The sequence below is a fragment of the Bos indicus x Bos taurus genome, chromosome 13, assembly GCF_003369695.1.
Source record: "Bos indicus x Bos taurus breed Angus x Brahman F1 hybrid chromosome 13, Bos_hybrid_MaternalHap_v2.0, whole genome shotgun sequence".
Lineage (NCBI taxonomy): Eukaryota > Metazoa > Chordata > Mammalia > Artiodactyla > Bovidae > Bos > Bos indicus x Bos taurus.
Window position 1 is genome coordinate 46,969,881 of NC_040088.1, and position 27,206 is coordinate 46,997,086.

At 39.0% G+C, this 27,206-nt stretch overlaps 1 protein-coding gene across 1 annotated transcript in view; it reads right to left on the reverse strand.

The window, feature by feature from the left end:
- MPP7 (membrane palmitoylated protein 7) overlaps positions 1-27,206 on the reverse strand; it is a 225,435-nt gene that overhangs the window by 152,567 nt on the left and 45,662 nt on the right. The window contains exon 2 of the mRNA XM_027559723.1: positions 16,964-17,118. Coding sequence (XP_027415524.1) covers positions 16,964-17,000 — 37 coding nt within the window. The 5' untranslated portion in view covers positions 17,001-17,118. The remainder of the gene's footprint in view (positions 1-16,963; positions 17,119-27,206) is intronic.

Here is a 27,206-nt window from a genome sequence, read left to right on the forward strand (position 1 = left end):
TAACAAACTTACAGCCTACAATATTAACCCTCATTCGATGTCCTTTCCTATCAAATACATGCCCACCACACTAACATTATTGACTTTTATCTTTGATGACACAAGTAAAGGTGAAAATGACAAGAAATGAAGGTGATGTATGAGCTCCTGAAAGAGGTCTTTCCTAACAAGCAAGGAAGAAAACACAGGCCTGACGGTGCATCGCACTTCAAGAGGGAACAATCTGAATGACAAACTTAAAAAAAAAAAAAATCAAATATTTTTGTTAAAGTGCCCTTTTTATAATCCTGTTGGAAAAGTTAAAGTGTCATTATAAAGTGTTGTCAGCCATATCATGCCAACAAAGAAAATTTCAGGATGCTCCATTCTTCGTTCATGCTAAGACTAGCACAGAGTTGCAATTATACTATACCCTAAAACACTGTTAATTAAATTAAAATGTGGTCACAGCGGGGCTCTTACCCATGAGACCCACTGGACTGTGGGAAACTGAGAAACAGCCCTTGAAGGGCCCCCACACAGATTCGCCCACCTCAGGACCAACAGAGAAGGAGCCTTGGAAAAATCACCCAGACTTTAAGTGAAAAAGATTTATTTGCTAACTTTAAAGTGTTGGTCTGAGGGGCAGGGGGCTCCTAGGATTCTCTCCAAGGACAGAAGGTGGTGGGGACCATCTCCCTACTCTCCTTCTGCCTTGTGTGGACAAAGTCCTCCATGAATATCAGTAACCAAAGAATGATGCAGCCATCAGCCACAGCAGCTGTTCCCCACCCCCGGCAAACTCCACCCTGAGGAGGATTCAGGATGGAGAAAACCAGGATAGATGGCCCTAGATAGCTACAGTTCATATTAAAGGAATGATTTCAGTGAATCCAGATCTTCACATCCTCCCATACACAGAAAACTGGTAATTTCATTACATGAGATGTCTGTTTTAATTATCAGTAATCTTTTGATGTTCCAACTACCTGATTTTTGTTCCAAACTCCTATATATCCTGGATCCTCCCTTACCTCTTCAGAACAGTCTTTCAAAGTGGTCTGAGAGGCTGTCTCTTGGGCTTAAGTGCTCAGAAAGTTTGCCAGATAGAATATAATTCTCAACTTTCAGGCTGTGCACTTTTCAGTAGACACTTGCTAAAGCCAGCAGGTGTCTTTTTTTTCTTCCCTTTCTGGTGGGTGTCATCTTCCATACTCTCCCTCTGCCTTGCTAAGACCAGTGGGCACCATTTTATTTTTCTCTTTTTCTTTTTTCAGTAGATGCCAACTATGTACACCTCCTCTCATTCCAGCCAGTGTGCAACATCTTCATGCTCTCCAGAGCACCAGCATCTCCAAAAGAGAAGCTTCTACACACATCCAATGACCCAGTTTTTGTGGCTACCACCCAGTGGACACCTCCAGCTCACCTGATCTGTAGACAGCAGGGCTTACACTCACAAGATGTGATATATAGCTACATCCTTTAAAAGCTACTGCTTGAGGGTCTAGCTTCCAATCAGACCTTGAACCTATGTGCTGACCAAGATCCTCCCCACTGGGACAATGACTAGTCTTGGCACACCCTCAACAACTGGAAAACTCCTAAAAATAAAATAGGATGGTTGGAAAATCACAAAGGTTTTAGAGACAACAGCTAGGGCAGGGTTGAAAAATAAGGTTCATCTCCTACACAAGGCCAACCCTTCAAGACTTGGAAAGGTAGCTATTTCATCTAATACATAGAAACCAACAGAGTCAAGCAAATGAAGATACAGAGAAATACATCCCAAATGAAAGAATAAGGTAAAAACCTAAGGGAAAAACCTTAATGAACAGTGATATGTACCTCATAAGAAGGAAAATATAATGGTGATAAAGATGCTCCCTTGACTCAGGAGGAGAATGGATAAACACAGTGAGAAGTACAACTAAGGGACAGAACATACAAAAAGTACCAAAGAGAAGTAACAGAACTGAAAAATAAAGTAACTGAACTAAAACTACATTAAAGGAGTTCAACAGTAGACTATATGAATAAGAAAAAGAGGATCAGTGAACTCAAAGACACCAAAGAGGAAATTAGAGGAGAAGGAAATAAAAAAAAAAGGGTGGGGGGAGTAAAGACAGCTAAGGAACTTATGGGACAACATTAAGCAAACTAACATTCAAAATATAGGGGTCCCAGAAGATGAGAGAGAAAAACGGCAGAAAACTTATTTGAAGAAATGCTAACTAAAAACTTCCATAACCTGGGGAAGGAAACAACACCCAGATCCTGGAAGCCCAGAGAACTCCAAATACAATGAACTCAAAGAGAACCACACCAATTCACATTACAATTAAAACATCAAAAGTTAAAGACAAGGAGAGAATCTTATAAGCAGCAAGAGACTACTTTTTATGTAAAGAGAGCCCCCATGATATTATGAGTAGGTTCTCAACAGAAACTGCAGCCCAGAGGAAGTGGCATGATATAATCAAACTGCTAAAGAATAAAATTTTCAACCATGAATATTCTACCAGGCAAAATTACCACTCAGAATTAAGAAAAGAGTTTTCCAGACAAGTAAGAGCAAGAGTAGTTCATCACCACTAAACAGGCCTTAAATGTTAAAGGGACTTTTTTAACCTGAAAAGAAATGATGCTCCTTAATAATAGGAAAATCTGTAAAAGTAGCAATCTTATTGGTAAAGGTAAATACATAGAAAAGGTAGTGGATTAATCACTTAAAAAGTCAATGTGAAGTTTAAAAGGCAAAAGCTGTGAGCATGACTATAACCACAATAACTAGTTAAGGGATACAAGATAAAAAGATGTAAAATGTAACACCAAAATATGTGGACATTAAATAATATGCTGCTAAACAACTAATGGGTCAATTTAGAAATCAAAAGAGAAATTAAAAAATACCTTTAAAGAAATAAAAATGGAAATACAACATACCAAAACTTAGGTAATGCAGCAAAAGCAGAGGGAACTTCATAGATATGAATACCAAACTCAAGAAACGAGAAAAATCTCAAATAAACAAACTTTATAACTCAAGGACCATAGAAAGAACAAAGGGGAAAAAAAGATCAATAAAACCAAGAGCTGGTTCTTTGAAAAGAAACAAAACTAACTTACCAAGGAAAAAAAAAAAAAAGGACTCATAAATAAATCAAGAATGAAAGAGTAGCTGTTACAACTGATACTACAAAAACGAAAGGATCATTAAGGGACTACTACAAACAATATACACTAACAAATTGGACAACCTAGAAGAAATGGGTAAATTTCTTAGAAACATACAACCTACAAAGAGTGGATCATAAAGAAACAGAAAATGTGGACAGACATTACTAGTAAGGAGATTGAATTAGTAATCAAAAACCTCTCAACAAGCAGAAGTCCAGGACCAGATGGCTGCACCATACCAAACATTCAAAGAATCAACACCAATCCTTCTCAAACTCTTCCAAAAAACAGAAGGACCACTTCCAAACTCATTTTACAAGGCCTGCATTACCCTAATAGCAAAACCAGGCAAGGACAATGCAAGAAAAGAAAATCACAAGCCAATATCCCTGATGAACATAGCTGTAAAAATCCTCAACAAAATATTAGCAAACCAAATTCAACATTACATTAAAAAGTGGATGCACCATAAGAAAGTGCATTTATTCCAGGTATGCAAGGATGGTTCAGCATCCGCAAATCAATTTGAGATACACATTAACAGAATAAATAATAAAAGTCATATGATCATCTCAATCGACGCAGAAAAAGCATGTGACTAGATTCAACACACCTTCATGATAAAAACTCTCAACAAAGTGGGTACAGTGGAAACACATCTCAATACAATAAAGGCCGTCTATGACAAACCCAGAGCTAATATCATAGTCAGAGGGGAAAAGCTGAAAGCATTTCTTCTAAGATGAGGAGCAGAACAAGGATGCTCCCTCTCACCACTTTTATTCAACAAAGTACTAGAAGTCCTAGTCATGGCAATCAGACAAAAGGAAGTAAAAGGCATCTAAATCAAAAAGGAAGAAGTAAAACTGTAACTCTTCACAGATGACAAGACATTATACATAGAAAACCCTAACGACTCCACCAAGGGAAGTTAGAATAAATAAATGGATTCACTAAAGTTGCAGGATACAAAATCATGGACAGAAATCTACTGTGTTTCCATACACTAAATTATCAGAAAGAGAAATTAAGAAAGCAATCCTATTTACAATTGCACCAAAAAGAATAAAATACTTAGAAATAATTTTTTTAACCAATAAAATTAAAGACTTGTTCACTGAAAACTATGTCACTGATGAAAGACACTGAGAAACACAAATAAATGGGAAGATATTCCACACTTATGGATTGGAAGAATTAATATTGTTAAAATGTCCCTACTACCCAAAGAAATCTACAAATTCAGTGCAATCCCTACGAACATTTCAATGGCATTTTTCACAGAAATAGAACAAACAATCATAAAATTTGTACAGAACCATAAAAGACCCCAACAGCTAAGGGAAGCTTAAGGAAGAAAAAGGTGGAGGCATGTTCCCTGATTTCAAACTATGTCACAAAGCTCTAGTAAGCAAAACAGTATGGTAAGATGATAAAGAAAAAAAAAGACACATAGTCCAACTGAACAGAATAGAGAGCCCAGAAACAGGCATCTATGATCATTCAATTTATGACAAAGGAGCTAAGAATATACAATGGATAAAGGAGAGTTTCTTCAGTAACTGGTGTTGGACAGCTAAGACAGAAAAAAAAAAAAATGAAACTAGATCATTATCTTACACCTTACACAAAAGATTAACTCAAAATGGATTAAAGGTGTGACTCTAAGATCTGAAACCATAAAACTTCTAGAAGAAAACATAGGCTGGAAGCCTCTTTGACACTGGTCTGAGCAATGATTATTGGGATTTAACACTAGAAGCGAAAGCAGAAAAGCAAAACTAAACAAGCAAGACTATGTAAATTTAAAAAGCTTTTGCATGGCAAAGGAAACCATCAACAAAATCAAAAGGCAATCTACAAAATAATAATGTTTGCAATTCATATATCTCATAAGGGGTTAAAAAGAAGGCAGGTTATCCGAATAGACATTTTTCCAAAGAAGATACACAGTGGGCCAACAGGTACATGAAAAGATGTTCAACATTGCTAATTATTAGAGAAATGCAAATCAAAACCACAGTGAGATAACGCCTCACACCTATTAGAATGGCTAGTATTAAAAAGGTAAGAAATAAGTTCTGATAAGGATGTGGAAAAAAGTGAATCGTAGTACACTGTTGGGGGATTGTAAATTGGTACAGCCACTATGGAGAACAGTATGGAGTTCTTCAAAAAAAATTTTTTAAGTAGAACTACCATATGATCCAGCATATCCATTTCTGGGTATTTACCCAAGGAAAATAAAAACACTAACTCAAAAAGATGTATGTTCATTACAGCATTACTTACAATAGCCAAGATATGGAAATAACCTAAATGTCCACTGACAGATGGATAGCGAAAATATTTCACACACACACACAGAGGCATATTATTCAGCCTTTAAAAAAGCAAATGAAATCTCGCCATCTATAACAACATGGCTGGACCTGGAAAGTATTATGCTAAGTGAAATAAGATAGAGAAAGACAAATGCCATTTGATCTCACTTAAATGTGGAATCTAAAAAACAACAAGCAGCTCACAGATAATACGAACAAACTGGTGACCGCCAAAGGCGAGGGTGGGAGCTGGACAAAATGAGTGAAAGGAATAAAAAGGTACAAAGTTCCAGTTATAACAAAAATAAGACATGGGGATATGATGTACAAAAAGCCTAACGATGTAGAAAAAACTGACCTGTGTCATTCAAGGGTCAACTGTACAAATGGCCAACAAGGACATGAAACAAAGCTCGACATCATCAGTCATGTGTTGTTCAGTCGCTAAATCGCGTCCAGTGCTGAGACTCCATGGACTGTAGTACGCCAGGCTTGCCTGTCTTTCACCGTCTCCCAGAGCTTGCTCAAACTCACGTCCATTGAGCTACTGATGCCATTCAACCCTTTCATCCTCTTTTGTACCCTTCTCCTCCTGCCTTCCATTACCAGTATTAGTCATTAGGAAAATGCAAACAAAAACCACAGGGAGCTATCACTTCACACGTACTAGGATGACTGTAACTTTTAACATACATAAAATAACAAGTATGGATGAGGATATAAGCTCTCATCCTTTGCTGGTGGAAATATCAATTGTGCAGACTGCAGAAAACAGTCGGGTGCTTCCTCAGAAAGCTAAATTCAGAATCTGACCAGGAAATTCTGTCCCGAGGCACTTACCTAAAAGAACTGAAATCAGAGATTTAAACAGATACTTGAACTGCAATGTCCATTACAGCATTACTCACAATAGCCAGAAAGTAAAAGCACCTCAAGTGTCCATCAACAGAAAAATGGATAAACAAAATTCAGCACACAGAAGCATACACACATATATACATACAGAAGAATATTCTTCAACCATAAAAGTGAATGAAGTTCTGCTACATAGATCATAATGTGGATATTATCTTGTAAACTTTATATTAATTGGTATAAGTCAGTCACAAAAGGACAAATATTGTATAACTCCATTTACAGGAAATATCTAAAACAGGCAAAACAGAAAGTAGAATGGTGACTGCCAGACACAGGTGGTGGGGGGCAAGTGGAGTCATTGTTAAGTGGATACAGAGTTTCTGTTTGGGGTGATGAAAATGTTTTGGAAATAAACAGTGGTGATGTTTGCACATTTTGAATATAATGAATGCTACTAAATTATACACTTCAAATGGTTAATGTATCAAATTTTATATGCATTTTACAATTTTTAAAAACTTCAAAGTAAAAAAAAAAAAAAAAAACTACAGAGACATCACTAAATACTGCACTCCTTATAGCTAAGTAAGGAGTATAGCTAAAACAGGTCACACTGTAGCCATAAAGATTGCAAACTAAGCCTCAGACTGAAAGACAAATACTATGCAATGAATGAACATTACTGGCAAAATTATTGCTTGAGATGATTCTGTTGGACTCCACAATGGTGAAGGTATGCACGAGGAAGAGTGAGTGCTATCACGTAGTCATGCTGGCAGATGCTGACCATACCTTTGCAACAAACTATGGGCAGGACAGAAGCTGAGACGCAGATGCCACTTGTGAGCCACGGGGAGAAAATGCCACGTGGTGATTTTTCTATTCACCACTGAAAAAGCCACACGACTTGGAGAAAACCTCTTCATTTGGCTCATAAACATTGTGTGAGCAGAGACAAGGATGAAAATAAGTGCACCGCTTCAGTTAAAAGGAGCTCAAGCACCATGTAGACTGTAACCAAAAAAAAACCATACCAAATGTGGATGCACACACTGCTTTTTGTTCACAGAGAACAGCTACCAGTTAACCACGTGTCAAATGAGCTCAACTTGCTGTGAAAGGGAACCGTGAACACACAGAGCCTAACAACTCATTTCTATCCAGCAGCTTTTAAGGTATCATGTGTTCACCTTCTGGCTCTTCAGTTCAGTTCAGTTCAGTTGCTCAGTCGTGTGGACTCTTTGCGACCTCATGAATCACAGCACACCAGGCCTCCCTGTCCATCACCAACTCCCAGAGTTCACTCAGACTCACGTCCATCGAGTCAGTGATGCCATCCAGCCATCTCATCCTCCGTCGTCCCCTTCTCCTCCTGCCCCCAATCCCTCCCAGCATCAGAGTCTTGTCCAATGAGTCAACTCTTCGCATGAGGTGGCCAAAGTACTGGAGTTTCAGTGTGCCCAGGACACTGAAAAAATAACAATACTAACCTAGAATTCTATGCTTAGTAAGAATACCTTTCAAAATAAAGGCAATGAAAGCATGTCAGACATGATCACACAGAGAGTTGGACATCAGTAGACCTTCATTGATCAATAGATAAATGAAGCAGACCTTCAATAATGGAAGCTCTAAAGATTTTTACATTAGAAAAGTTATTTTGGATTAAAATACCAAATTGTAAGATGCTCTAAATATGAAATAAAAGACTCTTCATTGTTTGGATTTTTTTAACTGTCCACGTGTACTCACTCAGTCATGTCCAACTATTTGAGACCTTATGGATTGTAGCCCGCCCATGGGATTTTTCTAGGCAAGAATACAGGATAACAATAGAGGTACAGATTAAGAGGAGATTTTATAATAAAGGGTGCATGTTGTAATTTCTAAGATAGCTACTAAAAAAAAGAGAAAGAGAAAGTATAACTTCAAAATAATTAGCTGGGAAATTTAAAATGATAAAAGGATTCAAACGAACCCCCTCCCCCAAAAAAGAAACAGAAAAGAACGGTAGTAAAGACTCCTTCCAACACACTGCACAACTGTGAAAATCTGAGATAATAAGAAAGCAGAATTATAGGCTAAACTCACTCATAAACACAGACATTAAAGTTGGACATAAAACGTGAGCAAATCAAATTAAGTAGGCTATATGAAAAGGATGATAAATTGTGAGCAAATTGGATTTATCCCTAAAATGGTTTGACATTCAAAACTTAGTGAGATTAGTCAGTCTGTTCAATAAATGGTGCTGGGAAAACTGGACATGTAAAAAAAAAAAGAATGAAATTAGACCATTCTTTAACACCAAACACATAAATAAGCTCAAAGTAGATTAAAGACCTAATGTGAGACCGGACACTACCAAACTCCTAGAGGAAAACATAGCCAGAATACTCTGACATAAATCAGAACAGTATCTTTTTCGATCCATCTCCCAGAAAAATGGAAATTAAAAACAAAAATAAACAAATGGGACCTACTTAAACTCAAAAGCTTTTGCACAGCAAAGGAAACAACAAACTAAATGAAAAGGCAACCCATAGAGTGGGAGATCATATTTGTAAATGATGTGACCAACAAGGGATTAGTCTTCAAAATTTACAAACAGCTCATGATACGTAACAGAATTAAAACAAGCAACCCATTCAAAAAATAGGCAGAAGACCCAAATAGACATGTCTATTTCTCCAAAGACAACATACAGATGGCCAACAGACACATGAAAAGATGTTCAACATCAATAATTATTAGAGAAATGCAAATCAAAACTACAATAAGATATCACTTTACATCAGTCAGAATGGCTATCATCAAAAAAATCCACAAATGATAAATGCTGGAGAGGGTATGGAGAGAAGCTAACCCTCTACATTGCTGATGGGGATGTAAATTGATACAGTCACTATGGAGAATAGTAGGGAGGCTCCTTAAATTAAAAAAAACTAAAAACAGAACTACCACATGACCCTGAAATCCTACTCTTGGGCACAGATCTAGAGAAAAACATGATCCAAAAAGATCCATGCACCCCAGTGTTCACTGCAGCACTGTTTACAATAGCCAAGACATGGAAGCAACCTAAATGTCCCTTGAGAGAGGACTGGATAAAGAAGATGTGGTATGTATATACAATGGAATATTACTTGGCCATTAAAAAAGAATGAAATAATGCCATTTGCAGCAACATGGATGGACCTAGAGATTGTCATACTGAGTGAAGTAAGACAGAAAGAGAAGGAGAAGTATCATATGACATCCCTTAAACATAGACTCTAAAAAGGAATGATACAAATGAACTTACAAAACAGAAAGAGACTCACAGACTGGATGCCAGGGGAAGGAATGGGAGGATAGAGAGTTTGGGATGGACATGCACACACTGCTATGCTTAGATGGAAAACCAACCAGGACCTATTGTACAGCATATGGAACTCTGCTGAGTGTTATGCGGATGTGAGGGCAGTTTAGGGTAGAATAAACACATGTACGTGTATGGCTGAGTTCCTTGGCTATTCACCTGAAAGTATCATAACATTGTTAATCAGCTATACCCCAATACAAAATAAAGTTTTTTTAAAAAATCAGTGAGATTTGTTATATTGAGATTTACATGAAACAAATCATATTGATTACAATAATAAATAAAAAGCACTTGACAAAATTCAATGGCTAATCATTGGGAAAAAAAGTTTTCTGCAAACTAAGAATAAAAGGAAACTTCCTTAATCTAATAAAAGGCACACTGAACAAAACCTTGAGCAAATATGATAAAGAAGAAACAAGAAACATTGACGTGATTCCTTTTCAGATCTAGAACTAAAAATGAGGATGGTACAGGTCACGCTGACATCAACACTCTAATGAGGGTACCAGCGGGCAGCTGTGTGAGCAGGGGAGAGAAGGTGGTCTTCACAACCTCATGGTGGGACAACTGGACATCCTGGAGCCCAACTCACACCTTATACGAAAATCTGTTCTAGAGCATTAAAATCAAAATGTAAAAGAAAGGAGGAGCAACTTCCCGACTGTAAGCTAAGGAAATATTTCATGAATAAAATATAGACATCACTAACCATAAAGTCCATGATAATGAGCTACACTGAAATGTGTACCTTCTACATGTGGACCAGGGAAGGAAGCATGAAGGAGAAGACAGCCCCAGATGGAGAAAGGATGGTATCACACGGGTAACCAGCAAAGCTTATGAAGCACAGAATGCATAACATAAAAACATGTCCTACACAGAAGACCAGGCACTTAAAAAATGAGCAGAAGATTTAAATTGGTACTGTAACAAAGAGGAAATCTAAGTTGCCAATGTGAAAATGTGTCCAACCTCATAAATAACCAAGAAATGAAAATGAAAACTATTCAATACCATGAGCTATCACTACACATGGACCACAGTGAGCAACAGATACAAGAGATGAAGAGACAGGATCACTCCCGCATTCTGGAGGAGAAGGAAAGGGACTGAAGGCAGAGTTAATCATGGGTCACGCTTACATGTTGAAGGTATCATAAAAACCCCAGTACTATGGATCCAGCGAGTTTCTACACACCAGGAGGCTGATGGACCCCAACTCCCTGGGATAGAGTCCTCTGATCTCTGGACCCCTCCATACCTCACCCTACATATCTCTTCACCTGCATCCTTCACCATGTCCTTTATTATGTGATATAATATAATATAACCTGACAAAGGGCTCCCCTGGTGGTTCAAATGGTAAAGATTCCACCTGCCAATGCAGGAGACACCAGTTCAATCCCTGGGTTGGGAAGATTCCCTGGAGGAGAAAAGAGCAACCCACGCCAGTATTCTTGCCTGGGAAATCCTATGGACAGAGGAGCCTAGTGGGCTACAGTCCATGGGGTCTCAAAAGAGTCAGACATGACTTAGCAACTAAACAACAACAATCTGACAAAGACAAGGTCAATGTTTCCCTTAGTTCTTTGAGCTGTTCTAGCACGTGACTGAATGCAAGGATGCAGTTATGGGAACCTCTGACTTGCAGCCGAGCTAGATAGAAATTGGGGTAACCCGAGGACCTAGTGCTTGTAATTGGTATCTGAAATGGTGGGAAGTCTCAGGGAGCTGCACCCATAACCTGTGAGGTTGGCGCCACCTCCAGTGTGTGTCAGAACTGAACTGTAAGACACCAGGCTGGAGTCGCAGAGAAAAAAAACCCATAGAACTGGTGTCAGAATCACTGTGTGTCAGAAGGACTGTCTACACAAGTAACCTGCACTTCCCCTTTACAGACCAGAAGGTCTTAAAGTCAGTATTACAAAATCATTGTCACAGGCAGAGACGATCAAAAAGTAGATAGTCAAAAAATAAAGAAGAAAAACAAGTACAGAGGTATGTCAAGCAGTAAAAACATTTTGCTTTTCCTCTGGATTTTGTAATATTTATTTTATGTATCCACTTTTGGAAGGAAAGTTATGACCAACCTAGATAGCATATTCAAAAGCAGAGCCATTACTTTGCCAACAAAGGTCCGTCTAGTCAAAGCTATGGTTTTTCCTGTGGTCATGTATGGATATGAGAGTTGGACTGTGAAGAAAGCTGAGTGCTGAAGAACTGATGCTTTTGAACTGTGGTGTTGGAGAAGACTCTTGAGAGTCCCCTGGACTGCAAAGAGATCCAACCAGTCCATTCTGAAGGAGATCAGCCCTGGGATTTCTTTGGAAGGAATGATGCTAAAGCTGAAACTCCAGCACTTTGGCCACCTCATGCGAAGAGTTGACTCATTGGAAAAGACTCTGATGCTGGGAGGGATTGGGGGCAGGAGGAGAAGGGGACGACAGAGGATGAGATGGCTGGATGGCATCACTGACTCGATGGACATGAGTCTGAGTGAACTCCGGGAGCTGGTGATGGACAGGGAGGCCTGGCGTGCTGTGATTCATGAGGTCGCAAAGGGTCGGACACAACTGAGTGACTGATCCGATCTGATCTGATCCACTTTTAAAATTTTATAATTTATTATTTTTTTCACATTCTACATCGTCACCTAAAAAAAAAATTCATACACTGTAATTCCATTTATAAAGCTCAACGACAGGCAAAATTAAACCAAAGTGCCTAGGGATGTTTAAATCGTATCTTTTGTGCACCATGTGAGGTAGGAATCTTTTCCTTTTCTGTCCATCTCTAAAGAAGTTGTGTGTGTGTGTGAGTCGCTCAGTCATGTCCAACTCTTTGCAACCCCATGGACTATAGCCCACCAGGCTCCTCTGTCCATGGAAATTTCCCAGGCAAGGATCCTGCAGTGGGTTGCCATTCCCCTCTCCAAGGAATCTGCCCGACCCAGGGACTGAACCCAGGTCTTCTGTGTTGCAGGCAGATTCTTCAGTCTGAGCCACCAGGGAAGAGGAGGTGCTGAATGGGAAGAAGTGCTTGGATTGCTCTCAGAGTGTTCAATTTCTTTACTCAGGTGGTGGTGACTTGAATTATAATCACTTTTAAAACTGTATTATAAAAAGTTTTATATGCATTTCTGTATATATATATTACATTTCACATCATATGATATTTGTAAAATCCAGACCTAATGAATTTATAAAACTAATACTAACATTTAAGCACTATGCAGGGAAAGAATGATCCCATAAAATTCAGAACAGAATGGTACTATCACAGGAACAAAACAAGATCAGCTCTCTGGATGATAAAAGCTGTTTTTCAAAGAGGACAGGTAACAATTCAGATACTCCTACACACATACACTGTGTAAATAAATAATTAGGTAGAAGGATGGTGGATATATGGCAGCCAGTGGGATCTACAGACAAGAGAAAGAGGCTAAAACGACTTATTTCCTATGGATTAGAGCTGGAAACATCAGTAAGTACTCACAAAAACCATTAATGTCATCAAACACAAGGAAAATCTAAGGAAACTTCAGAGCCATGCTCACACTTAGCTTAATATACTTACAGATGATTGCATGTAGAAATGTTCATATATGAGCAACACTATGCAAAGCTACCACCCAGATCTTGGCTTCTACTCCATTCCCTAGTGGTCCTTTGAAAACTGGCTGATTCTAAATGGGGCATGGCAAGATCAACCCAGAGCACCTCATCGTGCCCAAAGGAAGGAAGCATTAAAAACAAACCCTCGGTGGATGGGGATATGTCAAAGAAACGAACTGAAAAAGCTCCTGTGCCCAAAGCTGGGGCAATCTGAACCACCAAATAAATGAAGTAGAACTGGGTGATGTCCCAAAGTATAAACAAACATCCAAGAATCCACACTGATACAGACTGAATAAACTGATGGGAGAGAAGAGACAAATTATTTCAAACAACTTACATGGATACTTCACCCGGAAGGAAAGGGGGCAGGGCACACTCTCCTCCAGAGTAGGCGGCACATAGAGACTGATGGTTCTTCAACAGGGAAATATGTTAAGATTTGATTAGATCCCTGTCTCCTCCCATGTCCAACTAGTCCAACTAGTTTGGACTAAAATTCCAAATAATGTAAATACAATTTTTTTTAATTATTAAGATTTTGAAATCCTCTTGGAAAGGTCTTCTTAAGCAGAAAGAAAAAAGCATTCACCATTCAGAATATACCTGCCCATATGAACATTTTCAACTTCTATTTAACAATGGTACTATTTAAGGCAGAAAAAAAGGGCAAATGACTGATGAGGAAAAATGGTGTTCAACCTAAAATGACCCAAAGGATTAACATCCAAAACACAAATAAAGAGATACTGCAAATAAATAAGAAAGTGATAAACCAATAGAATGATGGGAAAGGGATATGAACAAACCAACCAGAGGAATAAATGACCATTAAAAAAGTGTTCAATGTCAGGACTGATGCACACTTCACACTTAAGACACCCTGTTTTCCCCCATCAGATCAGTAAAAATTATAAGGATAGAATACTGAATATTGACAAGAACGCAGCAGAAATGATTTTGAATGCAATGTCCACATACTGTTAAGTGGTCCAACCCCTCTACAGAACAATCTGGCAACATCTATTAAATGCATACATCTTTTCTCCTAAAATAATACAAAAGTAACAAAACCAGGGCTTTCATTAAGAGTAGTCTGGTTCGTTAAACTGTTACACAATAGAAAAACTATGCATTCACTTAAAAGAAATTGGAGGATATACATATATCTATATATACAGGCATATATATACACACACACCTCATAGAAATATGTCTCTTTGAGACATATTATTTGGTGTAGAAGAAAAGCTATGGAATAATCCACAGAGTATGATAAAATCTGTGATTAAAACATAAAAAAGACAAAACAATGTTATTTATGTACATACACTTTCACGTACATATGCATGTAGGTGTTTAATGTACAGAAAATTCTTGCAGGACACTCATCAAACAGAAAGAAAAGGACATGGAGGGTGAGGGAGAAAAGTGGTTGAAAAGATTTCTTTCCTTTTTTATCTGTGTGTCTTTGACAGCAGGAATGTTCTTCTGCGTTACTTGTATAACTAACTGTTTCAGAGAAAGAAGAAGTGGTAGAAGTTTACACAGGAAGTATTTCCCCACGTGAGCACTGGGGTCATTGTGAGTCCCCCCCTGTTCTTGCATGAGGTCTGCCTTCAGCTATGCTAACTCTGTTCCCTGGGAGACTTAGAACAGCAACCTCCTTGCTAAGCAACCTGCTAACAGTATCAATGACCCCTGACTGGCCAAGGGCATGTGGCCTACAGGGAAGGACAGGGAACCTCAGCACATCACAGGTGCCCACACCCTGGGGCGCCCCTGACCGCGGTGACTCTTGTAACAGTCTCCTCTGCCCAGTGTCAACCTTGCTGGGACATGCTGGGCAAAAAAATATTGCAAAGCCAGGTGTGTCACAGCAGCATTTCAGGTTTGCACCAAGCAGGCCTGGGAGTATCCTTTCTCCATTCTAAACAGCCTATGGTATTTTTTTATGATTGACGCCTAAACTATAAATACTCCATTTTAATCATTCCCCATGTAAGGTGTAATCAACAAAAATATTTTGCATTCAATTAAACTAAGGCATTTTTTTGGTGAATGGCAAAGCATAAAACTCATTCATTACATAAACTGTAGTAAATTTATGGTTCAAATAAATTTTATCTATAATTTCCCAAACCACTACGGAAACTTAAATCATTCATTTTATATAGTCGAACACAATGTGGGACTACATAAAAATTGAAAAGAAAAAAAAAATTTTTTTTCCAAAGGAGCTGCTTCCAAGTTCACGTCTTGAGAAAAAAAGATTTTCATGCAATTTAAAAATCAAAATCACTTCCTAAGGAAAACTAATGCTCAGTATAAATCACAGTAGAAAAACATCACTCTTGATGGATAAAGAGGAGACAAAATTTGCCAAAGTGAATATCTCAGCCTGAAATAGCGAAGAATGACCTGAGAACACAGTGCAAATGAGAAGGCCAGGGTAACCTACACAACACAAAATCACATCTGTGATTTGGCTCTTTTGAAACTATGGTGCCCGGACCTGTCCAGGATGAGACAGGTCTCGGTTGGTTGCAGAAGGCTGTTGGGACCAAGTCAGCGTGGTCAGTGCCACAAAGAACATCCCTCATAGTCACATTGCCACCCCTGCTTTTGAGTGGTCTTAAAAACTCACGCCGGACTTCCCTGGTGGTACAATGGATAACAATCTGCCTGCCAACGCAGAGAACAATGCATTTGATCCCTGATCCAGGAGGATCCCACATTCCAGGAAGCACCTAAGTGTGCTACAACCACTGAGCCTGTGCTCTACCACAAGAGAAGCCCCCATGTTGAGAAACGCACGTACCGCAACTAGAGAGTAGCCCCCATTCACTCTCAATAAAAATAGACAACTGAAAAAAAAAAATGCAAGCTATAGCTCCCCAACCCCAGTTACATTCTGTTTTAATAATTCTGAGGAGGGTCCAGGAATTTACATTTTTTTAAAAGTGCTAACTCTGGGGAATTCCAGAAAAGGGGCACTGACTACCCCCACCCCACCTCCTGAATTAGAGCAGAGGAGGGCATTTCACACATATCTACATGCGTGAGCTTTTTTCCCTTTCTTGGAAATCTTTATTCTAAGTATCACTAATTCTTACAACTGATAACAAGGTGAAATATTTGTTTTAATTGAGTCCTTTAATGACATATATCAACTGCAGAACAGTTTGTATCTCTAGACAAGAAGAAAGAAAATGGAAAAAAACGGGGAGGAGGGGGCAGGGGGCGTGGAGAAAAAAATGAGAGGTCTGAGCAAATATGGCCCAAGAAATTCATAGTTATGATTAAACTGGAGCAGAGGGTAATATGAGTAGCATGAAACTGTCCACACTCTTCTGTATCTTTAAAAAACTTAATTTAAAAAAAAGTGTAAATGTACGACATTATTCCAAAACGCAGGAGAGGACAAGAGCATTGGTAGGAGCCGTCACTACCCGGAGAAAGCCACTTCCGCCCACGCCCTGAGGTCACGTTCATCCTGGAAAGCCAAGGTTGGCCCTGGCGTTGGTTACAGAACAACAAGCATGACCTGTCTGCACTGGCTTAAAGCAATGCGGGTTTTCGGTGTGAAAAGGATGTTTGTAAGGATGGGAGGGGAAGCGCCCTTGTGGGCTCTGTACCTGTGTCGTTCCCCGAGCCTGTGGACAGTGCGGGCATGATGCTGAGCCCGGCCGGTGCTGCCAACTCACTCCCCTGGAAGGCGGCCGAGATGCCAACCCGTGCAGCCACTCCCGGGCCGACTACCGAGACGTGTGTGTCCCCGTGCAGGCGGTTTCTACAAAGAAAAGGAACACATTAAAAAACAGAAGAGGCAGGATGACTACATTGCAACTTGCTGTAACTAATTCAAAATGCTGATCCCAACACATTATGAGATCACAAGCTTCACCGTTTCGTCTAGAGAGCACAGACAAATAGGAAGTGGGAGAGTTTTTGATTTTGACGTGGGACTTCTAATTAAAAACACGCAAGTTCTTCGTGCATGTGTCAAGCCTTCTGTAAAGATTTTTATAGTTGCTTTAAAAATCGCTGACGGCACAGATGGAGGACTTAAGGAAGCTTTTGTAAGCCAGTATCATTCTAAACCTCTTCCCCTTCATTAGAATTCTAAACTGTATTTCTAAATGTAGAAAAGAGTCTGTAAGTTGTCAACAACTTAGAACTAATTTAAGTAGGTCATCCTAATACGACAACTGCAAATTTGCTAACTGAAGATCACAAACGACCTTGAAAGAATACTCGGATTAAAGCAAGATGTCATTTTAGATTTACAGAACTGTCGATAATCTAAACTAAACCTCACAATCCAAGCTAATAAATGAAAATAAATTGTTGTAGTAGAAACTAAGCTTTGCTGGATCTTGAAAAATATTGATTCTTTAAATAACTGTTTTCAGTAATGTTTATCCCCAAATAAGCAGTAAAGGCACTATTGTATAATAACTAAAAGCAAGGGCTCTAGAGTTTGGCTCAGTCTCTAATCCTGCTAGCCCTGTGATCTAGTTGTTTAACCTCATTAAGCCTTAATTTCCTTAAGTGCAAATGAAGATAATGGCAATTTAGAGTTGCTTGACCTTCCAATGAGCCAGAGGATACAAAACAGCACCCTGCAAACAATGAATATGATGACCGGGTTTTTTAAATTCAGGTAATGAGATTATAAAATGAAAATATAAAAGTAGCAAGATTAAAATTTACATTGGCCTGACACCTAGAAGGAGGCCATGTGGTTTAAATTTGGACCACAGCTGCCTAATAACGGAAAATACACTGCATTTACATTTTTCAGAAATCAGAAGAACCACACAATGGGTTTAAACTCACTTTTTAGTGCATTTCCCCTCCCACCCCATTCTCTATAAAGCAAGATCAGTGATTTAAAAGCATATTTTAACATATATTAACAAGAAAAACAGATACTGTAAACATTTGAAAAACTGGCTCACTTCAATTCTTAAAAGCGTTTAAATTGCTGATTCACATTACAGAATAAAGAAAATGAGCTTGCCAAATTCTTCGTGAAGAAACCCAGACTATAAAATTCTATTAGAGCTTTCTAAATTAGCTTTTTAATTATCAAAGTAAATATTAGTATAAAAATATTCACCATCAAAAAGACTATCTTGGACCAAGTAACCGGGTGCAGTGTCTTGAGTTCTGTTTTATGTTACAAAGGTTAACGTGGTGAAAATATGCATACAAATCCATACAGAGATCCTCTCTGTGTTAATTAAAAATGTGGTGGCCGTTATTTTAAATACCAAGTGAAAATACAAATCACTAAGCTAAAAATAAGACAAAAAGGGAAAATCAAAGTTTCATTAACCCACATCTCTGAAGCTATTTTCCCTAATAATTTTAAAAGGTAGCACTGCTTCGTTTTCATAAGCTATCCTAACAATCCAGATTCAGATTCAACTACATAAAAGTTTTCCTCTATTCAAACACAAAGAAAATAAAAAACAGACCATACGTAATTTTAAAAATGCATTCAATTAGTAAACTTTTGTTCTGCTGCTGAGAAGAAAAGGAAAAACGGTTATAATTTGTAAAATGTATGCACACATATTTCTACCATTAGGACAAAACGTATATATGCAGGTATTTATTATAGTGTGTATGTATGTAATTTAAGTTCTTTATGCCATAAATCACAATTTGTATGGTACAGATTATCTAACTACAGAAATACACATACTACATAATCTATACCATGCAAACTACAACTTTCTTCAAGCCTTAAAGAATTTACAACGTTTTAATTTCATAAACCAGATACAGCATATAATAAATCGATTTATGCTTATAACAAACATCCTATTAAAACTAAAAACCACCTTACATTTCACATCAAAACATCCTTCTGAGTTGATGCTGCAGCCTTTCACATATGCCATAGACAGAAGATTTTATCGTAGCATTTCTCACCTTTTATTTCACAGTAAACACTCAAGGTAATTTTTTCCAAAAATGTATTATTTAAGAAATATACGCTACAAGGTAATTATGTTCTCAGAACATATACAAGTATATCAATAAAAAAAAATAAGTGGCTTGATAAAATCTCATCGGGGAAAATGGTTAATATTCTGTGGAACGAAGCGGAGTTGCTGGGTTTAACTTTCAAACTGAGTTAAATTTCTGTAGTAATCATGATATTTTCTTTGGCTAAACTTACTGAAAATGCTTTGGAATTTGTCAGAACCCAGTTGTGATTATTACTGACTGTTGTATGGAATCGATTTACTACAACACAAAAATACCAGCTGTTACAGTATGTCCTGAGAGGGATTACCGAATATTCTTAAATTGAAGTTCAATCCATCTTTCCATAAAAAACAAAAAAGAGAGACCCGAACGCCAGGAACGAAACCGGTGTCAAGTGCACCTGAAACATTTACAATCCCCAACAGAACTATTACAACCCTCCTCTAAAAGGGCTTATTTTTGAAATTTCATTATTCCAGTCATACCTTGCTTCTATATATCACACTGTATCAGGTTCTGCTGGCATCGATCATGTGGAAACAGTGAAATATGTGAAGGTCCTGAGCCTACAATGTTCAATTTCTACCCGCCCTGGGCAGCCCTTTAGGGGCTCCCGGGGCTCTTGTGACATCTAGTGGTCAACCACAGAAGTGCAAGTATCTGTAGCAGAAAGCGTTCTAAGATCTCCATTTAAAAAAAAAAAAAAAAATGTCTTCATTGCATCCAGTGAAATAATTATCTGAAAAATTTTTATTAATGTGCACACACACTCCTCCTGTGTGTCTCCTCTACTCTCAATACTTCACTACAACACTACTTCATTTCTGACACCCGATGTGGTTTTCTACACATCAAGCAATCCTGTGACCCAGCTGGGTGTCCTTCAATCTAACTCAGTTCTGACACCATCTATCTGGAGACATCACCAGACCCCAAAGGGTGAGGGCTCAGTCCTATAAGATGAGCCCCCTTCTAATGTTTATATCAGATCCAGGTTGTCACCTGTCACCTGTGCTTCTGACAAATCAGAGGTTCCCACAACTCCCTGAGGTTCAGCCCTCAGCACTCAGGGGAACATTTGCTTATTAGATTGAGGGTGGGTGCTCAGTCATGTCCGACTCTTTGTAGTGCCATGAACTGTAGCCCACCAGGCTCCTCTGTCCATGAGATTTTCCAGGCAAGAAGACTGAAGCGGGTTGCCATGCCCTCCTCCAGGGAATCTTCCCAGCCCAGGGTTCGTGCCCTCTCTTGTGTCTCCTGCATTAGCAGGCAGGTTCTTTACCACTTAACGCCACCTGGGAAGCCCACTTATTACATTACTGGTTAGTTATAAAAGGAAAGAATAAGGAACAGTCAGAGAGAAGAGACACACAGGGTAAGGTGTGTGGGGCGGGGAGCGGAGTTCCCATGCTGTCCCCAGAAGCAACGTCCTTCCCAGATCTCCACATGTCCTCCAACCTCGAAGCTCTCCAGACCCTACACTTTTGGGCTATTATGGAGGTTTCATTACACAGGCATGGTTGATAAATCCCTGGCCTTTGGTGACTGAACTCACTCTCCAGTCCCTCTCTCTTCCCAGGAGGTCGTCTGGTGGGACTGAAACTTGCAACCCTCCAATCAAGGCTGGTTCCCCAGTAACCAGCTCCAACCACAAGGGCTTCCCAAAAGTCACCCCATTAACATAAAGGTATGACTGAAAGTAGTAAAAACAAAGGGCACTTTCATCACTCTTATCACTTAGGAAATCTCAAGGGTTTCAGAAGCAGAAAGGGTTACATAGACACATTTATACACAGTTATTAACACAGATAAATAGGAAATCAAGTGCCAGACCTAATTTTCCAAACTCATGTCCTCTCTATTTGGAGGAGTATTCAAGAACATGAAAATGTTTAATTAACTGTCATCATAAATAAACTAATAATCATAATAATATCTCATAATTTCAAGAGACAATAATTGTGGCCGGTAATCCATCTGTAAATTACTTCATGATCACAAATACTTTCAAGTTACACTTTCAAAACCTAATACAGTGAAAAAAGAGTAAACTTTTTTTTTTTTTTTAACAAATCTGACATTTAAAAAAAAAATTCTACCTGAAAGATGTATGAATTGCATTAGCCAATGCAAGCAGCACACTGGTATCTGTTACATTATTCAAACTTTCATAAATTATAATTGTTAGAAAATAAAGGAAGCAATGTAGATAAGTGGCATTAATCTGCTTACAGAAAATGGCATTAAACCTTTTATGCCATCAGTTCTCAGTGCGGTCTGCAGACCCCAGTGGTCTCTCAGATCCTTTCACAGGCGTTCTTTGAAATCAAACTACACTCATAAAAATAAAGATGTTATTCGCCTTTTGCACTGTGTGGACATTTGCACGAATGATGAAAAGCACTGGTGGATAAAACCACTGGTACCTCAGCACAAACCAACATAACAGTACCAAACAGAAACTATTCATCCTAGTTAGGAAGAGTATTCTTCCCTGCCAAGTACTTTCATTAAAAAAAAAAAAAAAAGCAAACAAAAAGGCTGACTTTAGAATGCCCTTCATGAAGTAGTAAAAGTAATAACTGACCCTTGAGGTATTGCTAATGATAAAGTGTAAACATTCAAGCATAAAAATACTGGGCTGACCCAAAAGTTCACTCAAGTTTTTCCATAAGATGTTACGGAAAAACCCAAATGAACAATTTGGCCAACCCAGTAGAACTTTATAAAACTTGTGTTCACTATGGTTGTCATCGCCTTCCAAGGCACTGTGTTAACCAAAATCCTGGAACTTGTTCCTACTCTGTACAGGTACATCAGCATCCGCAAACCTCCAGGCTCTTCCAAGATCAGTGGAAATACGCACAAAAGTGAGTTTTTTTTTATATTGTGTTTCAACCTTTGGATAGTGAACCAGTATATTTTTTAAATTTTCAATGCATAATATTTTTAAAATGTGTGAATAAAAGATCCATTCAGGGACCTCCCTGATGGTAAAGTGGTTAAGAATACACCTTGTGAAGGAAATAAATTAAACTTGAATTTTTAAAAGTTAATCTGTTTCTCTAAAAAGATACTCTACCTAAACTATTCTAAGACATTTTGATAAAAGCAAGATGAAGTATTAAAAAAAAAAAAAATACACCTTGCAAGGCAGGGGACGCAGTTTCAGTTCCTGGTCCGGGAACTTAGATTTTACACGCCGCAGGGCAACTAAACCTTCGCACTGCAACTACTGAGCCCTCAGAGCACAACTAGAGAACACTAGAACAGCAGTGAAAGATCTGACATGCCACAACTTAGACCCAACACATGCTTCAGTCGTGTCCGACACTATGCGACCCCATAGACAGCAGCCCACCAGGCCCCCCCGTCCCTGGGATTCTCCAGGCAAGAACACTGGAGTGGGTTGCCATTTTCCTTCTCCAAAATAAATAAATTTTTAAAAATAATTATATTGTTTAAAAAAAGATCCATTATGCAGGATATACCATCAGATTGGAAAGTCCCAGTATGATACATCTATTTATATATTTTCAGATTCCATATTGCAACCCTGAAACTACCACACGTCGAGCTGTGATGTACAGTTAGTTGACCTTGAACAACAAGGGGTTTGATCTGCGTGGCACCATTGGCACAGATTTAAAGGGACCACAGGATCTACAGTTGACTGAATCCATGGAGACAGAAGGCCAACTACAAGTTATAAGTGGATTTTCAACTTCATAGATGCCTATCGTCCCTAAACCTCACACTGCTCCAGGATCAGCTGTAGTAACAGAATAGCTACGATTAACTCAACAGCTTATTAAAATACACAAATCTATGGCTGGGAAAGGGAGGAGCAAGGTTGGTTTGTCTTCATCCTTCAACCAAAACAAAGAGCAAAAATGGAAAGTAGATGCAGATCTAAGAACGTAACTGTCTCCAATTCGGCCAGGCATTAGAGAAATCTTCAATTCACTCATGTTTTTGTTTTTGGAAAATAGTTATTTTTCATAAAAACATAACTTATGTTAACAAGCAGCAAGTTTAGTACTCTTCTTTTTAAGTGAATTGAAACCATGTTTTTTAATTTGTTTTAATTTCCAATATGGTAAATATCAATATAATATACATAAACAAAATTCTTTGGGGTCTTCAATAATTTTTAAGAGTGTAAAAAGGTCCAGAGACCCCAAAGTTTGAGAACTGCTCCACATGGCCCAGGCAGCCAAAAATGTTCCACAAACAGTAAACACTTTACACTCTGTGGTCTCAGGCTCAACACAGACAATATGCAAATGCTGCGTGTGACCCTGCTCCCAAGTATAAATTTATTTCCAAGAGAGCAAAGGGGCAGATTTGCTGGCAGTATCCTACACATTACACCCTATGTGTCAGTGACACATCAAGAGTTGCATGATTTCTGGCAACAATTTTATTGGTTATTCTTTAAGTATTCAAAAAAAGTCAGTTCAAATTTTTGTCAATTTTTTGTTATGCAGAAATGTATCCAAAATAAAAGATATGAAATTTTAGACTACACAGTTCCTAATGAGAAACCCAAATCACATTTCAATTCTGTCTATTCCAAGAATCTTAGATTTTGTCAGTAAACATAAGACAATAAAAAAAATATGCTTACCACTGACAATGCATTTGGTGTCATATGTATGAAACTATGCTTCATATAACCAAAAGCAGAAAGCAAAAAATAGGGGGAACACTTAAAAAAATTAAAACATCCTCACATTTTATCAAGTCACCAGGGTTCAATCGGTATGCAATACAAAACTTAACATATCACAAATGGAAAGGAACATACAAAAGCCACAGAAAAGAGGGCTCCCATTGAAAGCATCCTATAAACCTTTGTAGGCAAAGGTTTGTTTGACTATACGGACCTTTCAAAGCTATGGTTTTTCCAGTAGTCATGTACGGATGTGAGGCCTGGACAATAAAAAGGCTGAGCACAGAGGAATTGATGCCTTCAAACTGTGGTGCTGGGAAAGACTAAAAGCAGGAGAAGGGGATGACAGAGGATGAAATGGTTGGATGGCATCACTGATTCCATGGACATGAGTTTGGGCAAACTCCAGGAGACTGTCAAAGACAGGGAAGCCTGGCGTGCTGCAGTCCATAGGGTCACAAAGAGTCGGACACGAATGAGCAAATGAACACAACATAAACCTTTGATGACTCAGAAGAGGAAATGTAAGAAACACTGCTTTCTAACCCCCAAGTGAGGACACCCAGGTTTCAAGGCTGTCAGGAAAATCACAGAAGCCCAGGTCACCTGCTGGAAGGGGCATCAGGGCTCTCATGGGAGGCACTGCCTATCACTCACCCATCTGCCCAGGTACAAGGAATGAACTGCGCTCACCAGCTGTGACCCCACTCCAGGTGACCCAAACCATCCACCGTAACCAGTGCCCCACGGCCAGTGTTTATTCTCAGATGGTCCACAAGGAAACCCAGCAGCCTTTCCAGCTGTGCTCGGTCCCACCCCCACAGTAAAACCTCTCTTTCAATGATGACCTTTTTTCATTATATTTATCTTCTACCACCCTGGCTCAGATGGTAAACAATCTGCCTACAAGACAGGAAACCTGGGTTCGAGCCCTGGGTCGGGAAGATCCCATGGAGGGAATGGCTACCCACTACAGAATTCTTGCATGGAGCATTCCATAGACAGAGAACCCTGGCGGGCTACAGTCCATGGGGTCACAAAAGGGTTGGACATGACTGAGCAACACACACACACACAACCAAAAAATCTTGGACAGTCTTCAAGATCACATCATCAACCATGAACCAACCACTTTTTTTGTTTGTTTTTTGTTTGTTTTTGTTTGTTTTTTCTTTTAACCACTTTTTTGTTGCATTTAACTCTTTCCTCTAACTGGTGGGGGCAGGAGAGAACTGATAATTTCTGAATTATATTTTCCTTGCATGTGTGTGCTTGCGTGCTAAGTCGCTTAATCGTGTCCAACTCTTTGCAACCATTTTCCTTGACTAATTCTCAATTCCAGACCCTTCCCAAAATTCCATCAGCATTCCCTAAATCCTCTCTACTGGAGAAACCAGCCATTTTGGACCATTAAGACACATCAATTGGGCTTATGTCCCCCACTAGACTTCTTTGAGGCTGGCGCCTGCATCACCATACCTCCCTTAAAACTGCAAATAGCCCCCAGTCAGAAGTGCTTCTGTGTGTGACCAGCTCCAACCTGCTAAGGGCTCAAGAGCTTCCAGAACTCTGACCTGATCCTTCAAAGTCAGTGTAACTTCATGATTTTACATACAGGGAGACAGCACAGACTAAAGATGAAAGGGTAGATTGGACACCAGACAGACCTCAGATCAAGAGCCCAGCTCTGCCTTCCAGGTGGACTCCAAAATCTTGGCCAGGCTATTTAACGAAATGAGATTAGATGCAATGACATAAGTAAAACACCTAACCCAGAGGAGCCAATCAACACATGACAGCTTTTATGCATACTTTTCAATCACACTTTCATCACCCTCTACTTCTCATTTCCTCTAATCTAGCAAATATTTAAGGCCCTATAGTGAAAAGAAGACAGGCTTTTGTGGGAGACAGTCCAGTCCCCTGATTCTACCCTTTCCTACATGCACAGCTCACAAGGTGTGAGACCTTGGGAAATCCAGTAAAACCAAAGAAAAAAATACAGACACACACACACATATATAAATGTGAGTGACAGACACCACGGAATGCACTCAATTTCTCAGACATTAGGTTACATGCTCAACATGTCTCATTTAATTTCCCCAATAATCTCATAACATGTACTGTTATCGGTGTCTTACAGATGAGGAAATAATTCTAAGCCACTTGCCCTAAGCCACAGCCTGAGGGGATTCTAAGTCAGTGTGTGACTCCAAGGGGCAGGATGGTAACCACACTACACAAGCCATCTCTTCACTCTTAATTAATCCCGTCCGTTCAGTCCGCTCAAGTGTCAGACAGAAATCATTTCTAGGACTCATTATGTCTTGTGATGACTAAATAAAAACATCTGAAGCACTGAGAACATAGCAGATGCCCAAATATTAGCTTCGCCACTCCCTCAGTCGCCACTCCCTTAGTCTTCCCCTTGATATCCTTTTATTTTATCCTCTTTATTTATAAGAAAGCTGTCCTTCTCAGATCCACACCCTCCCTTGCTCTTGAGTCACCTGACGACATGACTTCTCCAATGGACCCTGACACCTTGACCTGTAGTAACATGGAGTCAACAGGCTGTTTACTTCCAGGAAAATGCAATTAAGAGCCTCCATGAGATTTGACACCTCGTCTTTCACAAGCTTCCCACGTTCCAGACACCAGCATCTCCATCAGCCCACTTGCCTAACAGAGGACAGCATGGAACAGCACCCCCACCAACACACGATGGACAGACAGCAGAAGTAAGAGACGAACGTGCTGGACTGTTTGCTACTGAAGCACAACCGAGCCACTCCTAACGGATAAACTGATCATGTGCAGAAATCAATGGCATAATTTCTAAACAACATAAATCATGTAAGTATTTACACTGCTATTTACTAGGTACTAATTAATATTGTGTGGTTCAAAACAATAGTGCCTTAAAATGTAGCCTGCTAAGAACACCTGAAATGAATCTGGACATTTATAAACATGATTTCATAGGTTTATTGATAACAGAAATGATGCAGATTGTATACTGCTGTCGGTTTCTCAGGCCTGCAACAGAGACATCAAAAAAATAAACTTTTCAAAAATCAATTCTTATGTGCAAAATATTAATTATGTCATAACACCAATGTTAACTGTATTTTCTGGAGTGGGTTGCCATTTTCTTCTCCAACTGGGAATTCTTGTAGCTGATATTCTAGTGGGAA